Here is a 25,206-nt window from a genome sequence, read left to right on the forward strand (position 1 = left end):
GATTGGCGACGCTCGGCGAGAGTCGCTGCCAGCGGCTCGGGCCTCAGCAGCCGTCCCGCTCCGACGCACGGCGCTGGATTGGCAGCTGCGCCGCTCGCACGCCACTGCTACAGAGCGGCAAAGCGGCACGGCCGCAAAGCGACAGCGCAGCGAGTCGAAGTCTCGCGCAACCGCGCCGCGAAAACCTCACCTAGTCGTATACGCACTTTGTTCGTGGGCAGTCGTCGCCGCTGTTCTCGCCGCTGAATTGCCGTCGTCGATCCGTCGTACCGCTTTGCGTTTAGCGTTTTGCGCCTTGCGCTTCTGCGTTCTTGCGTCGAGCTGAGTGATCCGTCGCGGACTAGAAAGTGATTCGTTGTGATCCGATCTGATCTGATACGATCCGATCCGATTTGATTTAATTTGATTTGAATTGATTTAATTGATTCCCAACACGGAGTTGAAAATCGTGAAAATCGACAAGAATATGCACAGCCAGAAATCGAAGTGATACAAGAAAGCAATTCCGAGTGCGTTGAGTTGCTAACAAGTTGAGTGTCAGTGCTGAGTAAAGTGCCTCCTCGCCAGCTGAAAGGATTTACGCGCTCGACAGTTCCGCCCAACTATCACAGTCGCCGAACTGAACTGAAGCCAAGACTCTGTGTCCTAGCAATACCACAACTCCACAAGTCCACCATCCAACCACACACTCTCCAACTGTGCAAGTATAGCTGATCATTGCCATCGGATCGCTGCGAACTTCCTTCCCGCGCGCATCCCCCTGAACAGCCGTCAAAATTCTTGATAAAGTGGCCTCAATAGGCGCCAACACGCTCAATTTCACGGACCTAGGGAGCCCCTACGAGGGGCCTCCCAGCACCCCCCAGTCCGGCATGGACGCCCCCGACGCGCCGCACACGCCCAAGTACATGGACGGCGGGAACACGGCGGCCAGCGTCACGCCCGGCATCAACATCCCCGGAAAGTCCGCCTTCGTGGAGCTGCAGCAGCACGCCGCCGCCGGGTGAGTGTCCCCCAGATCATTGGAGTCGGCGGCTTGATCTCCGCCAGACTTCAGCCCTTCTAGAGCCAAACTTATCGGAACTCCATCTAGTGTGCGGAGTAGTTGACACACCCGCGAAACAAGGAGTTGGTGGCCAGGGCGTTCCCAAAACTCTAATTCCAATCTTTTAAATGCATCTAGAGAGCGCTATCCGTACACTTCAATTACGTACAGTTAACAAGAAATAATTTGCAGTTTAGGCTCATGCATATCTAAACTGATTACAATGTTACATCATATTTAAAAAATCGAATTTTGAAGAACAAAGTACAGTTCTCTTTTTAATGAAACAAAGTTAACTAAGAAGGATATTAAAATGTGTGTAATTGTTTAGCCTAACCCTACTTGTAGGGTTATAGATGGGTGTTTATATTACAATATTAAAAATCTTACTCAAAAGTAGTTGACTTGAAACATCAAAGATACCAATTGTAGATTTATAGATTAGTAAATGAATGATGATGAAAACTATTTTGTTCTTCCTTAAATGTATAATATCAATTCCGAATCAAAATTTTAAATTTGAATATTTGTGATTTTCTTCAGTAGGCCCTTAGCCAATCGACTTAGGCTTTATGAAAGTTCCCGTCAGTTTTCCATCTCTGTGATATTATATTTGGGATCGATTTCGCGTTGGGGTCTCGCCACAATATTAGTTTTGATTAAGAAAATCACTTCAGCTGCACTTTCCGGCTTACAGCTTACAGTTCATGCTGGTGCCTGGCTGGCCGGCAAGCGGAAGCCAAAAATAAATTCAATTAAGTGTAGTTTACTCCCGGTCCGTGTGCTAAATAAGCGTCTGCTCCGGAGGGTTCTGTTCTGTCCTATCCAACGATCCAACTATACAACTATACCACTATCCGTTCCTCAGTGGAGCAGGGGTAGAAATAAGTCGGGCTTCGTGGTCTGTTTACTGTTACCGCTCACTCGGCGAACTGTTTGCAGCCGCAAATTGTTTTCCCAACGCACGATTCGATTTTTCATTATACATATTTTATTGCATTCTTGCTTTTTGAGCCTTGCGGTTTCCACTGCTCTGTCATTTGTGCGTGTTGAGCTCTTGGCCTCTTGGGCTGGGACTTGGAATGCATGGCTGCGCCGACCAGCCCTCGGGAGTTGTCCCTGGCCACGACTCTTCTCCGTCCCCGGGAGTGGCTGCCATGTTGTCCGCTATCCGCTGTCCGGTGTCCGTTGTCCGTTGGCCGCTGTCCGTTGCGGTTTCTGCTGCTATCGGCCCGCTTCCGTTTCCGTGTTCGAGGGGCCAGGAGAGCGTTGAATATTTCATGCAGTTCGCTCGGAACATAATGCATGGGAACTTGCTCAACTGTTCGCCCGCAAAGTGTTAACAAAATATTTACCGCAAGCGAGCGGGACTGCAAACGGAACTGCGGACCAAACCGAAACTAAAACACAGCGACTCCGACACTCGTATTGATTTTTCTTTGATATATTAAGCCGCATCAAGTTCGGGCTTTGGTTTGGTTTTGGTTTCGGTTTCGGTTTTGGTGTCGGTTCTGGTTTGTGTAAATGAAGTCATGGCGAAAATGTCCTGCCTCTCCGCCAGCCTAATTTTTTGTTGTGAGAGAAAAAGTTTTCGTTTCGACGCTTCTTGCATTAAACATGAAACATTTTGGGCCCACTTTTTGATATTTTCCCGGCCGAACGCCGTCCCAGCCGCGGCGACGTTTGAATTTAATAGTGAATAGTGAAAAGTGTAGACAAAACACGCAAGGAGGAAAAGTTTTGTCCCCGGCACGATTCATTCACATTCACAGCCGGTGGAACGGCACTTCCATTACTTCCACTACTTCCACTACTTCCACTAGCCACAGCTACTTTTACAGCCACGTATTGATTATTTTCCGTGCACTTGCGGCATTCCAGGTACGGCGGCATCCGGAGCACCTATCAGCATTTCGGACCGCAGGGCGGCCAGGACTCCGGCTTCCCCAGTCCGCGCAGCGCCCTCGGCTACCCGTTCCCGCCAATGCACCAGAACTCCTACTCCGGCTACCACCTGGGCAGCTACGCCCCGCCCTGCGCCAGTCCACCGAAGGATGGTAAGTACTGCTCCCAGCCCAGACCTATTCCCCCCGAGATCCGGGTCTTTTGTTGGAAAAGAGATCTTGAGAAGATCTCGCCCGCCGCTTCCTTGTCTATTTTTTGGCGACACTTCAACTCGAGAGCTCAACGCCGTCGAGAGCCATTGTGGTCGTCTTCTGCGGGCTTTGTTTGCTCGTTGACTTCAAGTTCGACTCGTCTCAATTAGGCTGCCCTCACTGTGCTCTCGCGACTGCGGTGCTTTTCACTTTTATCAAATTTCAATTTCAATCGGTTGTAGAAATACTTAGCCAGCAGATCGAAGATAAAGTTGTTAGGACTTCATTGTGTTCATACGTCTCATTATTACACTTCCTTTCTTGTAGAACTTGTATAACTTCCCCTAAGTTGTTCTTTTAAGGTCTTTTTATTTCCCTCTTATAGGTTATATAGTGTAGAGTGAACACTTAAGTAGACACTCTTTAAGACAAATATTTTGTTGTTTTCAGTTTCTGCCCTTTTTCAAATCAGAAGTTGTTCAGAATCAAACTTAGTTCCTTAGAGGCAAGGTACACGTACTAAACTCAGAAATGCCAGGTTCAATTTGAGGTTAAATATAACGCTTAGAACGAAAGGTTTACTTTTTTTAATATTTATGTGACTTTTCCTTCCCATGAAACGTATTCTATTGAAATTGTGGGACCTCCGGCAGCTCTTTGTTGCTCATCCACGTACGTGCAATTTTCCCATTTTATTTATTTTCACATCTCTCTGCTTTTTGTGTGTTCTTTATGTTTTTTGGAACATTTTTCCCAGTCTCTGGCATAATTGCGCGCTTGACTGTGACAACTCGTTGTTGCTGCTGATGCGGCTGTCTCTCGTATTTGTTGAACAATTTGTTGCTATTTCGATGCGTTTTGGTTGAGCAGTTTCGCTTTTCGGTGAGTGAAAAGCAATTCATTTTTATCCATTGTCGGGGATGTGAGCACCGTCAGCAGTAGTAAAAACAGTGGAACATTACTAACTAAAACGACAACGACAACGACAACGACAACGACAACGCCAACGCTTCAGCCAGCCTCCATTTGTTGTCTTCGACTTTCGTCACTCATACGCAACGTGGGCCAATTAACCTTGGTGCACTTGCTCTTGAAACCGCCTCATCGCTTGGACCTGGCCAAGAGATCTGCAAAGCAGCTGATCGTTTGATCGTTAGAAGGAATCCCCAGGTGCTCGTAATCATAATTGCTGCAATTAGGCTTTCGTTAGCCGTAATTAATTACTCCATTCTGTTATGGGCGAATGTGTGGCAGTGGCCGAGGGAACTGGCCCAATGGCGGCCGTCCGTCCACTCGCACAACTAACGCTCTCTGAAGACTAATGGGCGCTGGGTGGCGGAGTCGGCGGAGGTGGCCGAGGTGACAGTGAGTGCCGCCATCTCTGCTGCTCCGCCGCACTCAGTCTTGCCATTCTGCCATTAAGAGTGTGCAGCACGTGCGCCTGCTCGGGCGCCAAAAATACACTGCCGCCACCAACACTCGTATGGCAGACACATACGCAGACACAGGCACAGATACAGATACAGTTACAGATACGGATACAGATACGGATATAGATACCGATACAGACACACACCTGTGGCCATATTTGGCACTTAATAATAGTTCGTTTGGTGGCTCCGTGCGTTGTTTTCGAACAATTAGCCACGTCAACAGTTGCAGTCGTCGCTCATTGAACTTGAGTGTCGGCCGATCATCATCATCGCACTATATAGTTTTATGAGCCGTGTGGACAACTCCGTCGTGGAGTGCTTTGAACTTTCGCTTCGGCAATTAACGCTAATTCGTTGACATTTACAAGTTACTTAACGAATCGATATTCGAGTGGAGCGGGCCCGATTTCTAAGCGATGCGGCTGCAATTAATGCAGCTCCATAAATGTAACAGTTTCATGCATTCCAGCTGCGGCGGGAATTCGCTCATAAATATGCATTTGGTGCACGGGCACAAAAAGGGCCATTCTGGCCATAATTCCATAGCCTGATTATAAATTCATCACTGCCCAGTTTCAGCTCCAGCCTGCCATTTACAGACTTCCCAACTACCCAACTGCTCAACTGCTGAACTGCTCCTTTCATCGCATTGTTTTCTCTCTCTTCCCTCTCCCCCGCAGACTTCTCCATCTCCGACAAGTGCGAGGACTCCGGCCTCCGCGTCAACGGCAAGGGCAAGAAGATGCGCAAGCCCCGCACCATCTACAGCTCGCTGCAACTGCAGCAGCTCAACCGCCGCTTCCAGCGCACCCAATACCTGGCCCTGCCGGAGCGGGCGGAGCTGGCGGCGAGTCTGGGCCTCACGCAAACGCAGGTGAGTTCCATTTCCATCTCTGGTGGGCGGGGAACGGGGTTAGATATTATACAGATATTACAAATACCATAGGAACTGCAGCCATAACTCTGCATTTCAAGTTGAGCAAAGGCTAGGGCTCCCAAGTCATTAGTGTTAGGATATATTGTCATTCAAAGTTAAGATCTACATCTACATTGAACTGGGAACACTTTACCCTCACAACCACCAACGCTGCTAACTCAAGGAGCCAGGATCCTTTGACCATTTCATTGGCTGCGCCCGCGGCTAGTTGCCGTTTTCCCAATTGAATTGTTGACATGTCTCTAATGCTGACTGACAAACGAGCCAAGACAACGAACAGCGAACAGCGAACAAGTAACAATGGCAACCTCCTACGCCTGTGACCCTCTCCCTTGACAACACGCCACTCGGGCGTATGTGCAATATTGTAATGTTCTTTTTGCTGCTGCTCCTCCACGTGTGTCAATGTCAACTTTGTGAAAAGTTTTTCAGTTGCCGTTCGGTTTTGTTTTTGCACGCGCTGCTGCCCACGGCAGGGAGGTCTCCCGGGCGCGGGGCGGGGGCGGTGGCCCGGCATTGTCACAGGCAACACCCACCCAAGTCAAGTACTACTCATACTCGTACTCACACTCGTACTCGCAGCACTCATACTCGATGCCCAGTACCCAGTTCCCAGTTCGTCTAGTTGCCACTGCTCCATTTAATGGCTTTCCAGATGAGTCGCGACCAGCAGCGTTTGCGAAACGCTGCCGTGAATGAGTCTCGTGTTTTGAGAAATTTATTGATAGTGGGCGTGGGCTTCCTAATTGAATTAGTGTGCCACGAAAGTTCATGTGCTCACGACGGAGGGGCAGAAACCGAAACTGCGCGGCGAGGGGCGCAATAATGTTGTAAGGAAAAACTTGTAAAACAAGTTGAAGACCCTGTGTATTTGCGACTGGCTCGGTATTGGTGGCGTGGGTGTTGCTCCGCCGCAAGTTGTTTATCAAGATACATATTTGAATATGTACTGCACACCGGGGATCGGGAAGCGGGCATCGGGTCTAGAACGGGCGTGCCACACGGCGGCTGTGTAATAAATTCTCCTGGGCCTGGGTCTGCGACTGGGTTTGGGTATGGGTTCGGGTTTAGGTATGGAGACCAACAAAGCCAGACCCATTGTTAGTCACCCCGCAGAATCGGGAGAGACGCTGATTTCCCGAAGTCGCGACTGTGGCAGCTGTCAATCGAGGCAGCTAAGCAAATAGCCACGCCCCTGCGCCCCCAGCGACACAATCAACGCGATCTATCTCAGTGCTCCGTGGCCGCGGGTCTCGAAGGGGTTAAACGCTACAGAGTTGGCCAAAAGCCTGAATTTATGACTGCATTTGGGGTGTAAGTCGCTTTTGGCCGCTTTCGCTTTCCACGCGGCCGTCGACGAAACTCGGGCCGCGTGTTAATTAAAACCGCCCTCGTCGTTTGAGCAACGGAAGTTTTTTATTGATTTGGCCAGGTTCAGGAGCTGCTCCTGGTCATGATGGTCTGATGGTCTGCGATGGTCAGAGGCTAGTCGCCAGTACACGCCAATGTTTGGGCCGTGCAAACAAACCGTTGTGCTTGGCCCTAAGATTTATGCGTTGCACAAACACCAGGCCAGCTTAATGGCCTTCGGCCTTCAGTCCTCAGTCTTCAGCCATCAGGGGCGGTGGGGTGTCTTTCTACTAGTAAGTTAGGTTTTTGTTTTTCGGGGCGTGTTATACAATTCGGTTTCTGTGCCTTAAAGTCCGAGCTCTCAGCTGACAGCAACTTGTCCATTCTAACACCTGCCGGCCAGCAGCAGCAGCAGCAGCCACTCTCCCTGCGCCAAAGTCGAAAACTTTAGCGCAAAAAAATGTGGCATACTACTCGCTGTTTTACAGCTTTTTTTATAATTATGGTAATTTTATTATGATTTTTTAGCTGCCGCTGCTGTTGCTGCTGCTTCGGCAGCAAAAACTCGTTTGCCAGTTGCATCTTTCACTTGGCCACTTGCTGTTCGCTTGATTTGAAAGTGCATCCGGTGACTGTTAATGAGCTCAGAGCACAGAGCACAGAAACACTTGGTTGGAGTTTGTAGAAACACAAACATTCGGAGAATAATTAAGTTTCAATTAGAGCAAAATCCCGGCTACTGTGTCTCCCTATCTGGCTCGTTTTTGCACCCCGACTAATTGAATAATTACATAGAACGCTCAAGTGGACTGCCAAATGTTCTCGGTGCCCGAAAAGCAAAGACTCCTGCTGACAGCGCCAGACAAAACTGTATGTACAGTCCGTGCGAGCCCCTTTCCACAGGCTCCTTTCCCCTTTCGCCTTTCGTGGCTCCGATCTTCATTGCCGAAAAACGAAGACGAGCAGAAACAAAAGCCGCGCCACGCAAAATGAAATAAAATAATAAAAAATACTTTTAAACTGCGTGTTTATGAGCTCATATCGGCGCATTTTGATCTGGTTCCTCCGCCGAGGCTCTTAGGCGCAGCAACAACAACTGAATCAGCAACAACAGCCACAAACTCAACGAGACGGCCACAAAAGCCACGAAATTTGTAGGAGGCCACGCTGGCTGAAAACAAAGGATTTGGCAGACGAACTGCCAAAACGGCGCTTGTGGGAGCAAAAAGCCGCGGAAGAAGGGGCATAGGACCGGCAAAAAATGTTGGTGCTGCTGCCAGTTGCATAACTGATGATCTCTATAAACAGCTTGGCTGGTAAAAGCTAAGTGAATTTATTCACAAGTTATAGCAAATCGTACCCTACAATAGCCAGTCTTTTCACTTTGACAAACCAAACACAGACGACAGATTGAGCCCAATGTCAGAGCAGAAACTCAAATGAAATAGGATGAGTTGTGAATCAAAAGCTCGTTTGCAGCTTGTTTCAGTTCCCGACTTGTTTGCACTAACATTTCGCCGTGGGTCTCTGCTGCTGCCCGAGCCTGTCTTCAAAAATCAACAACGCCCGCTTTATGAGTCCGCCCGCGTGAGTGTGCATGTGTGTGGTGTGTGTGCTTGGTGTGTAGTGTTCTCAGTGTGTCTTGCGCGGCTGGTGTTGTTGTAGCTCCGCGAGTCTCCGCGAGTCTCCGCTGCACGCAGATCAGACTTGGTCTGATGACGACGCAGACGCAGACGCATCGCCCACGGTGCACACCTTCGCCTGGCTGGGGCATCTCGGCGAGCTGGGAGCTGGGGACTGGGGACTGGGGGTTGGGGGCTCCAGGCAGCGATAAGTCTGCTGCTCCACCCCTAACGTGAGACGTGGCCAATGCTCTGGTATGGCGCAAAGGTCATGGACTCCGCGGAGAAACCCAAAATGATACTTCGCTGGAATTCCAGGCCAAACAAAATACTTGTAACGAAATTAAATTAATTTCCACATCAAATAATACACACAGCAGCGGCAGCGGCGAAAAATGCGCGCGTTTTTATTGTATTAGGAAAAAAACTAGCACAACTTGATTTAAATAATACAAGTGTCTAGTTAGTATCAACGGCTAAGCGAGAAAAATGAAAAACTGGCTGACCGCATTTAAATGCTCAGCTCACGTTCGTTTATGCTGCGGGCAGAGCCGCAGCAGCAGCAGCAGCAACAACAGCCGCAGCAGCAACAACAGCAGCAGCAACAACAGCAGCAACAGCAACACATCGTATATCAGATCAGTGATTGCCTGATTTACGCGGGCAATGTCAATTAAATTATGGCACATAATACGCTGTAACTAAGCAGCCGCACTTGCGTCTTAATCGCACGCATATTGCTGCAACGCCAGACACTCCCCGCCCCGTGCCCCCCTGTGTCGTAATTCTGCAGCGCTGCTCGCGTAACAGGAACTTTGAATTAAGTTTGATCAATGCTGATGCTGGTGCTGGTGCTGGTGCTACTACACCACTAGTACTACAACACTCGTAGCAGCAGCAGCGGCAGCAGCGACATTCGACAACAAACAAGTTGCCATTAACAATGATGCATAGCTCTCTGCCGCGCGAGCGTTTCTCAATTTCTCCCCAGCGGCTCTCCTTCTCCAGCCACCTCCCCCTCCCCTTTCTCCAGCCTGCTCCGCCGACCGCATTTGCATTTGGAAGAGAGCTCAATCTAACGCCAGTCAAGAGCTCAGCGGACACATGTGGATAGCCAGACTCGACTCGTGGATGTATCCGCAGATCGCAGATGGCTCAGATGAGTGGCTACGTGCCGCTTGTGCAATCTCGATTGCAGCTGACATAATTCGCGGTGGCAGGTAGCGATCCGAGATTCAAGTTAACCCACAAAGCGTGCCAAAAAGATGATCCAGCTAGCGGACTAGCCGACTAGTGTCAAAGATACAAGTACAGAAGAGCTGAATGCTTGTTTTCGCGGGAGTGACAGATGGATGAGAACCCAAAGTGAGCCAGTTGGCAAAGAGACAACTTTCATGCAAGTAGCCGATCGTCCAATCCCTAGCCAGCATATATGGCAGAAATGAAAGCCAACAGCCTGGGGGATAGGGTAACCTATAATGGTGGCCCAACATTTACGGCTTCCTCTTGTCTTCAGCATGGGTCATCATCCACAACCACAACTACACTCGCCTTTCCACCGCCTTTCCACCCAGCTTGAGGTCCCTGGGCTGAAAGCAAGTTTCGCGTTTCATTCACAATATTGGCAGCTTTCAAAATGCTCAAACTGGCTCTAGCTCCGGCCCCGGCTCCATTTGCTGCCCCATCCCCATCCCCATCCGTCAGCGTTTCGATCAAAATCGTATGCAATGCTCAGGAAATTACAAAATGCCCCAACGAGCTGTGCGGAGTGGAGAATGGGGAAAGGGGGAAGGCTGTTATTGGCCTGCTCAAGTGAGAGTATTCAAATAAATAAAGTTTTACGACTTTTTATTATCGCGCATAGCTGGAGTGCCTGGCATAGTGGCTATCTGTGCCGTAGGTATCTTGGCCATCGGTCTATTGGCCAACAAAACGCCAACGAGCGAGGCAGGCAGGGTTAATTACGGCTTCATTTGCTGACACACGGCGGAAAGGTAAACAAGCCAGAAACTGGCCAGAAACTGACCAGAAACTGGCCAGATGCGGAGCCAAGGATGCCCCTGGTTGGCAGATTTCTCCGATGCGATAATAATAATAATTATTATTTTATTGCGGAGTCTCCGAGGCTGCGGCCCAACTGGTTTCGGAGGAAGTGATGGGCCCGAGCCAGCCAAGATAGCCCGCTCCAGTGGGTGGCTCTTCTCTTGCTGTTCGGAGACAGGCTGGTTTCATATTTTAATTGGTTCTCAAATTTGCAGATATCGAACAGGCGAACAGGCGAACCGGCGAACTCGCAACCCTTCTGCACTTGTTTGGCCTTGTAAACGCGATGCCAATTAGCCGCACTCGAATGTCCTGACTCCCGCATCCACCCATCCTCTCAGCAGCCTTGTACTCTGACACCAATTAAAGCGGGACTTTCCTGCCTGCATGCACAGATACAGATACAAATACAGCTACAGATGCGAGGGGTTGGTGGTTGGTGGGAGATCGGAAATCAAGTGGCTTAAATTTTCCTTGGAGGTTTTCCCCCAACGACAACAATGGCGAGACAACAAACTTTTAACGCTTGGTTAACTCGCGGGTCTTTTTTCGACTCTTTTGTTGCTGCCAGCAGCACTATCATGATCTATCTGGCTGTGAAAATGCATAGGGAAACTGTGTGTAAGCGACAAATAATAGTCAGTTGACCATGATTTCATTTTCCGACTCCGACTCCGACTCCGACTGCGACTGCGACTCACAAACACAAGGGGGACAGCGCTGAAGAGCAATATTTAAATTACCAGCCCCGGCGAGCGAACAAAAAGCAGCCCAGTGAAAGAATGCGCTTATATAAATTGCACAATTAGCCGCCACACTTTTTTGTTAGCGTTTTTCCCCCAGTTTTGTTTGTCATTATCTGGCCGATGGATCTGACCACAAAATGATTTCTGCCCACCGAGGGGAAGGGGGGTCACCATCCCGTCTCCCCATTTAATTTCGCTCCGGAATCTGGTCAGCCGTGCGGAAAATGCCTTCCTTCGAGTGCACTTCGATGGGGCGGGTGGCCATGGCTGCTTGGACAATTGGCCGCTTATAATTGGGCCATCTAATTGAGCTTGATGGCCGGGAAGATGGCTGGGAAGGTGAAGTGCACCCCGCCCACCTAGGAGTTTCCTTTCCCAGGCTGCTACGGGATTCCCCCACTTCTAGATAGCTGGGAATCAAGTCTATTGTTGGGGCCCAGTTCGAAGTCCAGCTTGATTGATTGGGAGTGTGTCGATTCTGAATTCAGAAGAATCGCATAAATATTAAACAAGTTTCGGGGTTTCCCCCACCTGCAGCTGCACGGAAATCTACCAGAACGTTTCTCTCTCTCTGGCCAACAAGTTAGTCATCTCCAAGAATTAATGACTCTACCAAACATAGTGGCAAATGATCTGCACCGACACTTGCTACGAGTAGAGAGCCGAAAACTAATTTAGACATGACTAACATTTTGCAGTGACTGTAGAGGCGATTTAGACTTGCAGAAAGTCGACTGACTGACTAAGCGAGTCCGCTCGAAATATATCTATATAGTACGAGTATGTCTACAGTATACTGAATACAAACTATGTGAGTATTGCTTATTTCGAACACGCCCCTCTTTCCGCCCCTTGGGCAACCACTTCTACTTCTACTGGAAACTGCACTTGTGGTTGTTGCTCCAACCGCTGCCGCCGTCATGATCGCAGTTATTGTTTTTGTATCTGCTCAAAATCTCACCTTGACAATTGCTGATCAAATGCTGCCGCCGATTTATTGTTGAACAATTTGTGTACGTCAGCTGCGGCTGCTGCTGCTGCTGCTGCTGCTGCTACTGCGGATTTTTTCATCATAATTTCGCGCTGCTGCCGCGCTGATGGATTACAAAAGCTGAACTGAGTCAGTGTTTCAGCGGGGAATTAGAATTACAAAATTTCAAGGCTTTGCAGGTGAATCAAAAAAGCAAAGTTCTCAGTCGCATTGCATGCCAGTCAGTCAGAGCAGCTTTGAACGTTTGCTTTGGGGCGTTTTTCAGTGCCCAGTGTTCAGTGCCCACAGTTCAGTGTTCAGTTTTTAGTTTTCAGTATTCAGCTTTTTAGCGATCAGCAGTCGCTGTTTTTTGCTTTCAATGGCTCGCACTCGCAGCGAACATGGGAACAGTTTCCGGATTTGACAACAGCACTTTGTTGCACAATGCGAGGCGATCGCGTCAAGAAGTCTGAATCCAAAAGCGATTGACAATCGCTTTGGGCCGGATGAGCGTCATCCAGCCATAGAGTACACGGCACATAGTACATGGTACATAGTTCAGCTGATTCCCTGATCGGTCCCTGATCGTTAATCGATTCTGCGAAGCGAAGTGCTCTCGAAATGGCAACCCAGGCATTTCTCTCGGCCAGCTAAGCACTAATTGAGTTAGTAAAATGCTCGATTTGTCCTTGGCCGCGGCTAATTTGGCAGTTGGCATGCGGCTGTACTTGTCGCTCGACTTAGCCAGACTTAGTCAGACTTAGCCAGAATCCCAGCTCCGTTACCAAAGAGGCTCCAAGAGGCTGCAGACTCGGCTAACTCGGCCTAACAACATAATTAATATGACTTTGAGCGAGTTCGGGTCGAAAGCTGGTGAAATGCTGCGACCGGCGATTGAGCAATCATGGCTATATAGAAATTAGATCAATATCTTCATTTACACACGGCCGTCTATAAAAATTGTTCCACTCGTCGCTGCCGCGTTTCTCATTAGCAGCTGCCGCCACGATCGCATCGCCGTTGGCTTCGTTTCAGTCCACTCCAAGTATCCAAGTCCCCAAGTATCCGAGTATCCAAGTATCCAAGTCGGAGTTAATTGCTATTAGAGAGGCTATAGAACGGAGGGAACATCTTATATAAACAGCTCTCTCGTCTGGCCTTGCCTAATTGCATATTTATTGTTTATTAAGCAGGGGCTAGCCACCGCTGGCGCAGCTCATAACTGGCCAGGAGCTCGGTGCTTCGTCTGCTCCATGTGCGTCTGGTTTCGCTCATCTCATTCACTTTTTACGCACCGCACTGCCTATATATGCATAAATTAATGAATCTAGCCGGGATCGCCGAGAGCTTCATTCATGGCACTGGCGACTCTATCGGCGTGCAACTCCTTCTCCGGCTCCATTGATAAAGATCAATGGCATAGCTGGGACAACGTGCGCGGCCCCCGAGGGAAAAGCGCACTGGCACCGGCACCGGCACTGGCGGTGACCCAAAAATGGTCAGTCGGCCGCATACTTTGCATCCCAATGTCCACTGGGCTCCAGTGGGCTCCACTGGGGCTCAGTGAACTTTGAAATGCGGCTGGCGCGGCAGCAGTAGCTGCGATGAGCGTGGAATTAAAAGCTAATTAATTTGTCTGCAATGCAGTGGGCTGCTGCAGCCGCCCCACGTGCCTGCCACCAACAAGCTGCCACAAGTTCACAAGTTGCCACGGGGTCAGAGTTGCGTTGCTGCACTGCGGCACTGCTACATTGCGGCCACGTGTTTCAACTTTGAACGGGCATCGATTTGCTTTCAATTTGTCGGGGCCTGGACTGAACGCGACCGGATCGGCCGGTGTTAACTTGCGTTCATTTGCTGGCAGCGATCTTGCTCCATGGAGTCGGGTCCGAGCTGCGTCCAGAGCTGGAGCAGGGGAGCGGATTCAAGGCGTTGTTGCGCTGTTGCGTTGTTGGCCTTGAAGCCTGGGAGCGCTTTTTGCTGGAACTCTGTTGCTGCCGCTTTCCTTTCTACTGTGTTCGGTTTTCTGTTTTCTGTTTTCGGTTTTCAGTTTTTGGTTTTCAGTTTTCGGATTTCGTTTTTTCGGGAAGGCGTTGCCCAAAACAGCCCGCAACGGTTTTATTTGGAAATCACTTTGGTTGCACGTCTCCGTCTTCGCAACGGCGAAGGTTTCTGTTTGCTCTGTCCCATCCATCCATTGCAAGAGCTGTTGCCGTCCCTTTCTGCGGGTCGCTCTCCTTGCTAACAAGAACGAAAGACTTAGGCAGCGAACTTGAACTGGCTTCAGCATGCGGTGTTGGCTTTAATGAGCTGAAAGTTGAGGCTGCGACTGGGGCTGGAGCATGGAGCATGGGGCATTGAGCATGGAGCACAGAGAACAGAGCACGGAGTGTGCGTGACACTTGACTCTAGGGCAGGCCAGCCACACGGGAAACACAAAAACCTTTTCAAAAGAAAACTTTTTGTAGCGTTTTTTTCCATATTTTGCCACGACATGGCATTGTTGTATATGTTTCGAAGTCATTGCCTGCCTAGCGGCGATTGCTGTTGTTGCCGCTGCCGCTCGCTGCATTCAAAATTATAAACAAATTTTTTGTTGAGCTGTAGGTGCTGTTGTTTCTGCTGTTGTTTCTGCTGTTGCTGTTGCTGCCGCGGAGCGTATAACAACAAACAATCGCATGCAATGTTCAAATTTCCAAGCACAATGAAAAACGCCACCGACAATGCGGAGAGTTTATAATAACAATAATAAAATGAAAATGCTACGGCCGGCAAGTTGCGTAATCCGTCAACCATGGCAGTCAAAAGAGCATGCTTGGGAGCGGGGAGCGGGGGGTTTGGGCCAAGAAGCGGCAGAAGTCGAGGAAGAAATATGCTGATGTTTCTGTGGCCGCCAGTGGGATGGGGCAGTAGACAGTGTCTTCTGCTGCTCGCGAGGGTGGGCCCAGCTCCAACTGGCTGCGCTCAGCACACGCAACAGTTGCTGTTGTCGCTTCAATCGCTTTAATCGCTTTAATCGCTGCAATCGCTTCAATCGCGCATTTGCAATCGCTGCGGCCACTGAAATATATTAAATGCGTTTTGTTGGCTTTTACTTTTTGTTTTTAACTGTCCGGAGATAAAAATCAGGCCCGAACATGCGCTTACCAAAATAAAGACAGCTACAGCTACAACAACAGCAGCAGCAACAGCACAGCAACGGCAACAAAATCAAAAGTGCCACGCGGCCACCGCTTTTATGAATGACTGACTGACCGACCGTCGGCGAGTGAGTTATACTGGCCGAAAGCACTTGTTGCGCCAACAAACTTGTACAGCAGCTTCGGCCAACAGCAACAACAGCCACAACAGCAACAGCAACAACCACAGCAAACACGCTACTTGCCGTCGCCGGCTGTTGACGAACAACTTCAGCGACAAGATCATAAATCAAAATTTTATTTCGCGCAGCAGCTCAGATTTTTACCTGTCCCTGTCCCGCTCCCACCCCTCCCCCTCTCTCGCTCTCACTCTATCGCCTATTTAAATTTTTATGGTCTCTGTGCTTTTTTTACGATTTTCCTCTTGTGCATAAATTAAAATTTGCCGCGCAAGCGGGTTGCACGCGTTTTGCTAGCGATTGCAGCGCGATTATAACCGTTTGGTCAGCTGGCGCGTGCTGCGCGACTCAAAGGAAAGTTGTTGCTCATAAAAGTGGACAGCTGCTTGGCTATAGCCGAAAATAAAACGAAAGTGATCTGGCTGATCTTGAGCTGCGACTGCGTCCCACTGGGCGTATGCGTAATGGCTCGCTTAATCCATTTGGTTATCAAATTTGCGAGCAAATCGCAAGTTTAGCCCTCGTTACATTTGGCGCCTGCAAATGCCGATCGGAAATCGATAATCCCGAGTAAGCGGGTAATCGTATGCGGCTATTAATCAACGGCTAAGACAATGCCCGCGGTCCTGGCCGTAACTCAAAGCCAGCGCTGAAAGAAGCCGCCAGAAAGTGTTTTTCATGTTAACCGCTTTGGCCAGCAAATTGAAATTTCTCGCACCAAAAATGTGCTGCAAAAATGCTAAAATCTTGTTGCACGGAATTTATGAATGAAAACCAAAGCGGCAGCAACATCAGCGAACATAACAAGCAACAAGCTGAGAACAATGAGGGGAAAACTCCGTTTGGTAGCCATAAATTTGTGGCAACAAAACTGAGACCATTTCATGCCTTGCCATTTGTTGTTGCGGCCGCTGTTGCTGTTTCTGCAGATCGTTGTTGTTGTTGTTGTTGTGGCAGTTGCCCCTGGTGGCGGGGAAAAGCCATAAACATTTTTGTTGCTTTTTAGACAGACATCGTTGGCGGGTCGAGGTGGAAATGCACTCGCAACAGCCAGCTGCCCAAGGAAGAAGCCGCGATACCCTATCAGATCGGAGGTGGATATAATTAGGAGGTGTAACTAAGCACTAAGGATCGAATTATGTTAGCCAGTTATTGGGAAGGGACGTGTTTTTAATATCTCACAACAGTGTGCCAAGATTACACAATGCTATTTGAAAGGGATCTCCTCGAATTGAAAGTTTAACAACTGTTGGGGCCAGAGGACACAGGACCCAGGCTGTGGAGCCGCATGACCAGCTCGCAGTGCCCACTTGCCACTGGAGAGCATCGGACTCCATGCCATGCAACGTTTTTGGGGCGGTGTCGGTGTCATTAAGCCAAGGCATCTGTGTCCGAGCCGTCTCTCTATTTGCTTAGCACATCTCCCAGCCAGCTTTTCCTAATAAAGCCGTAAGTTTTTGGGTGTGGGTCGAGGGAGGGCGGCTCCTCCGCCGTTTTATGACTTGGCAAGGGGCGGTCGGCTAGTTGCGACGTGATTTATCAGGGAAAATACGTACGAAAAACGGCGATGACGTGAAGTGTTTCCGCGGAAAGAGGAAAAACATACGTACAGCCACAAATGTACAGGGATCCCACACAAATCAATCGACGGATCGGTTGGCCTTACCACGGATTGGCTTATCTTTTCCCACGTTTTAAATGCTCAACTGTCAAATGAATTAAAGTCTGGCTGGGGCCTGCGACACATTTGGCAATGCCCCACGGAACCAGTTACCACTTCGCTGGGGCACACAGGTGTCTCCGTCTCTGTCTTTGTGACTGGCTTTTGTCGCTCGAACGGCAAGTGCTCGCAATTAGAAAGCCCGCTCCAAGTGGCGTCTACTCCGCGCTCCTCCCTGGTGGCTTCATCTTCTCTGCATCTCTTTGGAGCTCCATCTGGAGCCCCGTCATCGCCAGCCACTTGGCTGTGAAGATCTAGCACCGGCTGCAGGAGAAGCGCGTTGCCGTCGTCATAAAACCCATCTGCAATCTGCCCCTGCCTCCGACTTGGAACTCCAGGCCCCAGGTCTCATGCCATCCCATGCCATCCCAGACTCGGACTCAGACTCTTGGCTAGCCATCAATTCTGCGTTTGACTGCATGAATTATATGCCAAGTGGCATATTGCGGAAGTGATCAAGCAAGTGTTGCTGTCGCATGCTGCCGCTGCTTCATGCTGGCCATCTGACTATCCGCATCGAAGTGGGTTAAAAGGATAATGCCGAGCGGGCAGCTTCGATCCGTTGTGGTTGCCGTGGAGTTGACACAGTGACATGCTAATTTCTTGCCGTTTTTGCCATATTTGCTCATGCGAAAGTGGTACAAATTCGGGCAGGGGAACGCGCACGGCATAAGGCTGATTGACATTTGACAGTCTGTCCTCCTGTCCGTCCGTCCGTCCGATGGACTCGAAAGACACTTTTACTCTCATGCAAACTTTTTGTCGTCGTCTTCGCAAGGGGGAACTTGTTGAGTTGATATTTCGCTTATCTTGCTTGAGCATTTATTTTGTGTTTAAACAAACGTATGTATGTATATAGACATTCGCTGGATGGCTTTAAAGCTGACAATTGAGAGGCTGCTGACCATTAGTTTTGACACCTGCTCAGCTCCGTGAATGCCAAATGACATAGAAAAGTGTTTGATTAAATGTTTCCAAAAAGTGCCTACTTTTTGAGACCTCGACAGTTGTCTATTATTGCCGCAGATTTCTCGCTTGGCCTGCCTTGCGTAACATCTGAACAAATGTGTATGCACGGAAAACAATATTGTTTCCTAGGGCAGTTCCTTCCTCTGCTTGGTACAACCCAGATATGCAAAGATGAATTTGAATTTTCAGTAGCCCAAAGTAGCTGGGGCGATCTCTAGCTGGGGCGATCTGTGTGGCCTGACATAGCGATTCGCGCTTGATTGAACACCGAAATGAAATGGAAATCCAATCGTGGATTTCGGCTACCGCAGTTCGGGGCTGCCAATGTCAATGATCCGATGATCCGATGATCCGACAATGGATCGAATAGCTCAGCCCAAACGGACAGTCAATTCTGGTAGCTATCGGCTAATTGAAATCGATGGGTGGAATGCACATAAAAGCCGAGTCTCCTCCGACTGTTTTATGGGCAAAAACGAATAACCGAAAGCCCAAAGTCAGTGAAATTCGCCAAACACAAAAAGCGAGCTCCAGCGGCGCCACAAAGATCCAGCCAACCGCGAAGAACGACCTTGAGCAAGTCTGGCTGGGCAAGTTTATATAGCTAGTGCTGGTAGAGTATCTATAATGCCGCGTACATGTGCATAAAACACACAAACAACACAATGTTGGCTCAGCGTGGACGCCATGGCAGAGTCAACGTGCAAGATTGCAGGCCCAGATATTCGTACTCGCAGATACTCGCAATATTCGCAGCACTCGCACTCATAAGCAGCATTAGATACGCGCTGTTACTGCTTGTATCTATGTGTATTTAAAGGGGCCTGAGTCAGACTCAGATTTGGACTCGGATTCGGCTGGGGATTCAGCGGAGCTTCAGCTGCGCCGCTTTCAAAAGTGAAGTGCTCCGCCAGCTCACAGCTCACAACTCTCAGCTCACAACTCACAGCTCAGCGCACAATTAGTTCTACCAGCAGCTGGAGCTTGGAGCTTGGAGCGCCTCCAGTGCCCCTCCAAAATGAAAACCGAAAGTATCCGCGAGATACTTTTCGGCTGCCGTCGCCTCTAGTGCCCCAAAGATACGGGTTTCGCAACTGATGAAACACATCTCGAGCTGCAGCGCGATTAAGACGCGAATATGTGTCGCACGCTGCCAAAATCCATAGTTTATAGAGCCATTTTCCTGCCAGCCGCTTTTCACAAGCACTCACTCTTAATTTCAACTGAAAAGCTGTTTGAAAAGCTGCCAACGCTACACAGTTTCTGTATCTCCAGCCGTAAATGAATCTGTTAGCGGGGTTCTGCCCCGATTAAGGATGCCGTCCACTCGCATTAGTCGATAATCATTTGCTGTATGTATAGTTAATTCCCACGCTAATCGAATCCAACCTTTGCTCGCAGGTGAAAATCTGGTTCCAGAACCGACGCTCCAAGTACAAAAAGATGATGAAGGCGGCCCAAGGCCCGGGCACCAACAGCGGCATGCCCCTGGGCGGCGGAGGACCCAATCCCGGCCAGCATAGCCCCAATCAAATGCACAGTGGTGAGTTGGCAAACGGGAGATACCCTCGGGTGGCCCGAATGAAACTAATGGAACTCTCTGTCTTGTCCATTCCACAGGCGGTAATAACGGCGGTGGCTCGAACAGCGGCTCACCCTCACATTATCTACCTCCCGGACACAGTCCAACGCCATCGAGTACACCCGTGTCCGAGCTTTCACCTGGTGAGTTTGGCTGCGCGGAGGCCCAGCATCAAGAAACCACTTCATCAGCTGCCTTTGTGCCCACAGAATTCCCACCAACGGGCCTCAGTCCGCCGACGCAAGCGCCGTGGGACCAAAAACCGCACTGGATCGACCACAAGCCGCCGCCCCAAATGACGCCACAACCACCTCATCCAGCGGCAACGCTACATCCGCAGACGCACCACCACAACCCGCCGCCCCAGATGGGTGGCTATGTGCCCCAGTACTGGTACCAGCCCGAGACGAATCCATCACTAGTGACGTGAGTTTCCCCCCTCCCCTTCCCAGACTTATCCACCAGCTCCAGCTCACCCCCCTCTCGAAATCTCCTAACCCCGTTTCCCTTCTGCTCCGTTTCACACACAGTGTCTGGCCGGCGGTCTAACAGCATCCGAACCAGCTGCCCTCGGGTGCCTGGACGCAGCACCAGCTGAGCCTGGAGCAGCAGCACCAGTCCCTTCACCAGCACTCCTGCCAGGAGCTGGGGCACCAACTGCAGCTGGAGCAGCTCGAGCAGCAGCACCAGGCCCAGGTGGCGGCCCAGGCGGAGGCCCAACACCTCCTCCAGCGGCAGGACCTCGCTGGCAGGGCCTTCGGGGGCGGGGCAGTGCAGCACACGATATCTTAGCCAATAAACCATGATAGCAACCTGTAAAATATCCATAAACTGATAAACTGTGTCGAGAAAGAAGCGAAGAAGCAAGAGCACTGGCAAGTTAAGCGTAAAGTTTTGTACATTTGAACCGTAATATAAATATAGTATGTTTACCAACGTGAATAAAGTCGTTCTAAAATGTAGTCTAGCTAAGAAGAAATCGAACACAAACACAAACAAACACAAAAAGAAAAGCAAAACAAAAAAATACTTAAAGCAGAGAACATTCCTCAATCACAGAAGCAAGAAGAGAGAGAGAGAGAGAGAGAGTATGAAACGTGTCCTTTAATTTCGTTTAATTTAGCAAATTAACTATGTATAAACCTATCTATATGAACGTAACTATATGTAGTGAGCAACAACAAAGTATAAATCGTAAAGAGTACATCTACATCGTAAATAAATGAAATCAAACAAATGAAATCAGCTGTTGATCTTAGAGTTTCTTTCGAGTGATTTGTTCTTGAGTAGAGAAGAGTCGAGAAAAGGCAAAAGAACGAGCAACGAGCAACAGAAATCAGTAAAATCAGATCTCAAATGCAAAAGGAAAACTCCTCTTAATTCATTAATGTCCTTCTCATTTTTTTGTGTATTTTTTACCTGCACCCAGAAGAGCCCAGAAGAGCCCGCTTTCGTTCTTTATTGTGCAATATAATCTTATTTACCAACCTCTTGGGCGTTAAGTAATTGCTTAAAGTGTACATTTTGTATAGACCGCTTGCAGAAGGCGCCTCAAATGTCAAGGGATCCCATTCAAACAATCGAAGGCGAATCAAGCCGAATCAAGCCGAATTCAGACTCGAAATTCGACTCGCTGCTGAGCTTGCTGTAGCTGTAATTATGGATTAACATAATCTAGTTTAAGTGGTAATTAGTGCGTGTGTTTCACCCTAGTTTAATTTAACCACAGCAAGAGCTAAAGGAAATAATTGATACTTTACCGCCTAAACTGCGAGTGAGTGCGTGAATGAGTGCGATGAACAGGCGAGTGAATAGGATGAGTGAATGACTGGATGAGTGGATGAGTCTAGGTGCGCGATTGCAATGTAAACAAAACAATAACTAAACAAAAACACATGGTAAATTCGAATCGAAATCAAATCAATGAGAAATGCATAAACAAACCTTATGTGCTAGCATTTAATTAATTAGTTGTAATCTAGAAAATGGCAACACAAATCACAGAAGAGCCTAGCGACTCCCCTCCCCATTTAAATTTTAGCAACTAATGTAATTTTTAAATCAAATCAAGCAAACGAAAAAAGCGCGAAACCCCAATAAAAATAAAGAAAATTTAAATATAAAAACCGCACTTTGTTCCAGTTGAGGGCCACTTCCAGGGACATTGGCTGTCCTTTCAGGACACGGATGGCAATGGGCGCGGGGTGCGGGGAAGGACGTCGGCGGCACATTAATGCATTACACTTGAAAAAGTTAAGTGGCAACTGTGTGTGTGTGCGTCTCTGTGTGCGCCGGTGAGTGTATCTGTGTATCTGAGTATCTGCGTATCTGTGCATCTGCGTGGAGGGCGGAAGGAAGCTGGAAAATCTGTTCCATTAATCATGAAAGAGCGCAACAGGATATGCTTGAAACGGGCGGGCTTTTACGGGCTGGATGAATGGTTCCATTATGTCCTCGAAGCGACATCGTTTCACCGCTTCGAGGGATGGAGATGCGCTCGCAATATGCCTCCGAAGTGAGGAAAACACTGATTTACACGCCTCCTTCAAGCGTCCCAGTGTTTCATTTGCTGCCAATTAATTAGCCCCAGAAACGAGACTCCAGCCATAGGACATAAGAACTGTCAACGCGACTTCCAGAGCTCCAGAGCTTCAGAGTTCCAGAGTATCCCAGGCCATGTCAATCACCGCTGGATTTCGGATTCAAAACTGAGGATTCACTCAGTATTCGCAGGGAACGATGGGCCCAAGCACTGGGTTCCACCTCTGCGTTTGCCTTTGCTGCCTGAGCCTCATTAAATCAACACCTTTTCGACCCGGCCAACAGAAGACAATGGCCGGCCAGTGGAATGCCAGATCGCGGAGAATTTTGCATTTGTGAGCGCTTTTTGCGATTTCAATTTAAAACTGCAGCCGGAATTCGCGGCTCCGCGTGCTCAGTGGCTTCTAATTGAGGGGGCAAGGTGGGGAGGGGAAGGGAGCAAAGTGCAGCTAGGACTGTACTTAGCGTGTTTACATAAATTAGCAGCAGGACCGGACTGCTCCACTCCAGAGAGACCCACTCAGAGACTCGGTCTCGGCCTCGGACTCGGACTCTGAGCCACAAAGTCAGAGGAATTTCCTTGTAAAAATGACGCATACCAAACTTAGACACATCGGGGACATCCAACGTTGTTGCTGTCATTCGCTGGCCTGCGTTCCGAAACTCAACAAGGTTTTGTGTCAACGCTGCAGACTGCAGCTCCAGGCTCAGCTCAAAAATGGGTGCACTCAGCGAAAAACTAGCACAGGACCCAGCAGGACTTCCAGGAGTTTGAAGAAAGCATAGATGAGCCAGTAAACTTTAAAGTACTCAGAAAAGCCTGGTAAATGCTTTATTTTTCAAATGAACCTCGAATCGCTAAAGAATGTGGTTAGTGATAATATCTGTGATATTAAATATGCACGATTTTGGCTCAGTGTAGCTCTGCGTCCGTGTGCCCAAGCCAAATACTCGTACAATAAATAACGCAGGCAGCAGCAGCGAAATAAAAAACGGCAGAGCTGCACTGCAGAAGCAGTTGAAGTTATTTGTGAAATTCATCCGTCAAAGTCGCGGCCCTGGCCCTGGGATCCTCATCCTCATCCAGCTCCGCTCCCAGCTCCCAACTCCCAGCTCCCAACTCCCGGCTTCGTTTTCAGCTGTAGCTCAAGTCCAGGACCAAGTCCAAGTCGATGCCAAGTGGAAGCCGAGGCAAAAGCCCAAACCCCAGACATTGGGTCTTTGGCGTGAAACTTGAAAAGCGTTCCTTTCATGGCTTTGGCCCATTGTCTTGAACTCGGCTACTGGTCATGCATAGCTTCCTCAGCTCCTGCTCCTCCTCCTCCTACTGCTCTTCCTTAAGCCCTTTCCCCTGCTCCATCTCAGCTTCCAGAGCTGCTGCATTCCTGCGCACCGTCCGCTTGGAATGATGAACGATGTGTCGCTGATGACCTGATCAAAGTGGAGCATCTGCACGCATATCGATTGCAGAGCAGTGGTCGGTCAGTCAGTTGGGCCAGTTCATCGGGGATGGCCAGTGCAGGATGGTCCAGGGGGATGGTCACCGGGGATGGGATCGCAGGATGCCCGCTGGTCTGTTGCAATGTTTAGGGACATGACATTTTTTGTCGTACCGTTTGCTAAAATAACTTTGTTAAGATTTTTGCAACTCGCTTTGGGCCGCTTTGGGCCGGGCCTCCGGATCGGATCGGATCTGGTCGGATGCAGGACCAGGGCGACGGTCCAAGCAAATGGGCCGAAAAAAAGGAGAGGCGAAGGTCCGGCGAAAAAGGGACAAATTTGACGTGGCAGGCAAACAGGCAGGAAGGCAGGCAGCCCTTCTTGAACCGCATTTTCAATGAGCCACATAAATCTTGGCCATGTCGGTAACGACCGACCGAGTAGAAGTCGCTGTCGCTGGCCGACTTTATGACAAATGTATTTTATGAACTGTCAAAATAGGTGTTGAAAATGAATTAATTTGCCCACTCGCACTCCGAAAGTCCGACTGGCCGACATTTGGCGGCGAACATCAGACCCGCCGTGCGTAAGGTCGCCTGACATTTGTAACAGACTTGGCTTGTGTAACGAGATCCGCTCATAGCACGGCCTTCGAGTGAGGGAGGGGGTGGATCGGGGGGCGAACAGGGCGGCGAGCGTTTCAGCTGCGCCTGCGCTCAGCTCCTAAAATGAAAACCCAAAAACCGAAAACTGAACACTGAACACTGAGCAGCGAAATCCGAAACTGGCAATTACGGGCAGCTCGCTTTTTAGCTCCGCCGTGCCCAGATATGTACCTCTCTCGATTGCCGCCGCGGCGCATGAATCCGCTAATTTAATCAGCCGGTGGGCGTGGCACGTGAGGCACGTGACAAGCGTCGTTTGATCTGGCCCACTCGGCGGAAGGGAAACGCAGGAGCAGCTGCCCGGCGGAATTGCAAGCGGGAGGAAACACCTCCTAATGCAGATCTAATTGCTAAAAAGTTCGTGTGACCCTGTTCCTGGGTTAACATACATAATTAGTGTGTGTGTCTCGAACAGAAGGGCACTTAAGCCATATTTATATCATAATCCATTGTAATGGTCAACAAATTGGGAAAGCTGGGCTAGTGTTTCCAAAGGGAATAGCTAGTTTTCGATGTATAATCCTAAGGAATAGTTTCCCCCCTATGCAGCCCAGTATTTGGCTCAATAATTCAGAATTTTATTGCGACACATTTTAAATGCGGACAACTGGCGAAATGTTAATTCCGCAAAGGCTAATCTTTTATTTATACATTTGGCATTCGTGGGCAGCGGGGGACAGAGGTAAGGGGGGCAGCACAGCATACGATTACCGCTGATCCGAGTGATC

The 25,206-nt window shown here is 49.3% G+C and overlaps 1 protein-coding gene across 1 annotated transcript; it reads left to right on the plus strand.

Annotated features, from left to right (window-relative positions):
* Positions 1 to 231: 231 nt before the first annotated feature.
* LOC122612149 (homeotic protein distal-less) lies at positions 232 to 21,868 on the plus strand. The gene is made up of 7 exons (XM_043785574.1): positions 232 to 1,003; positions 2,927 to 3,102; positions 5,255 to 5,448; positions 19,652 to 19,793; positions 19,871 to 19,975; positions 20,042 to 20,258; positions 20,363 to 21,868. The coding sequence occupies exons 1-7, from the start codon at positions 873 to 875 to the stop codon at positions 20,379 to 20,381; spliced, it is 984 nt and encodes a 327-aa protein (XP_043641509.1). The 5' UTR covers positions 232 to 872; the 3' UTR covers positions 20,382 to 21,868.
* Positions 21,869 to 25,206: the final 3,338 nt, after the last annotated feature.

This window comes from Drosophila teissieri, chromosome 2R (genome assembly GCF_016746235.2).
Source record: "Drosophila teissieri strain GT53w chromosome 2R, Prin_Dtei_1.1, whole genome shotgun sequence".
Taxonomy (NCBI): Eukaryota; Metazoa; Arthropoda; class Insecta; order Diptera; family Drosophilidae; genus Drosophila; species Drosophila teissieri.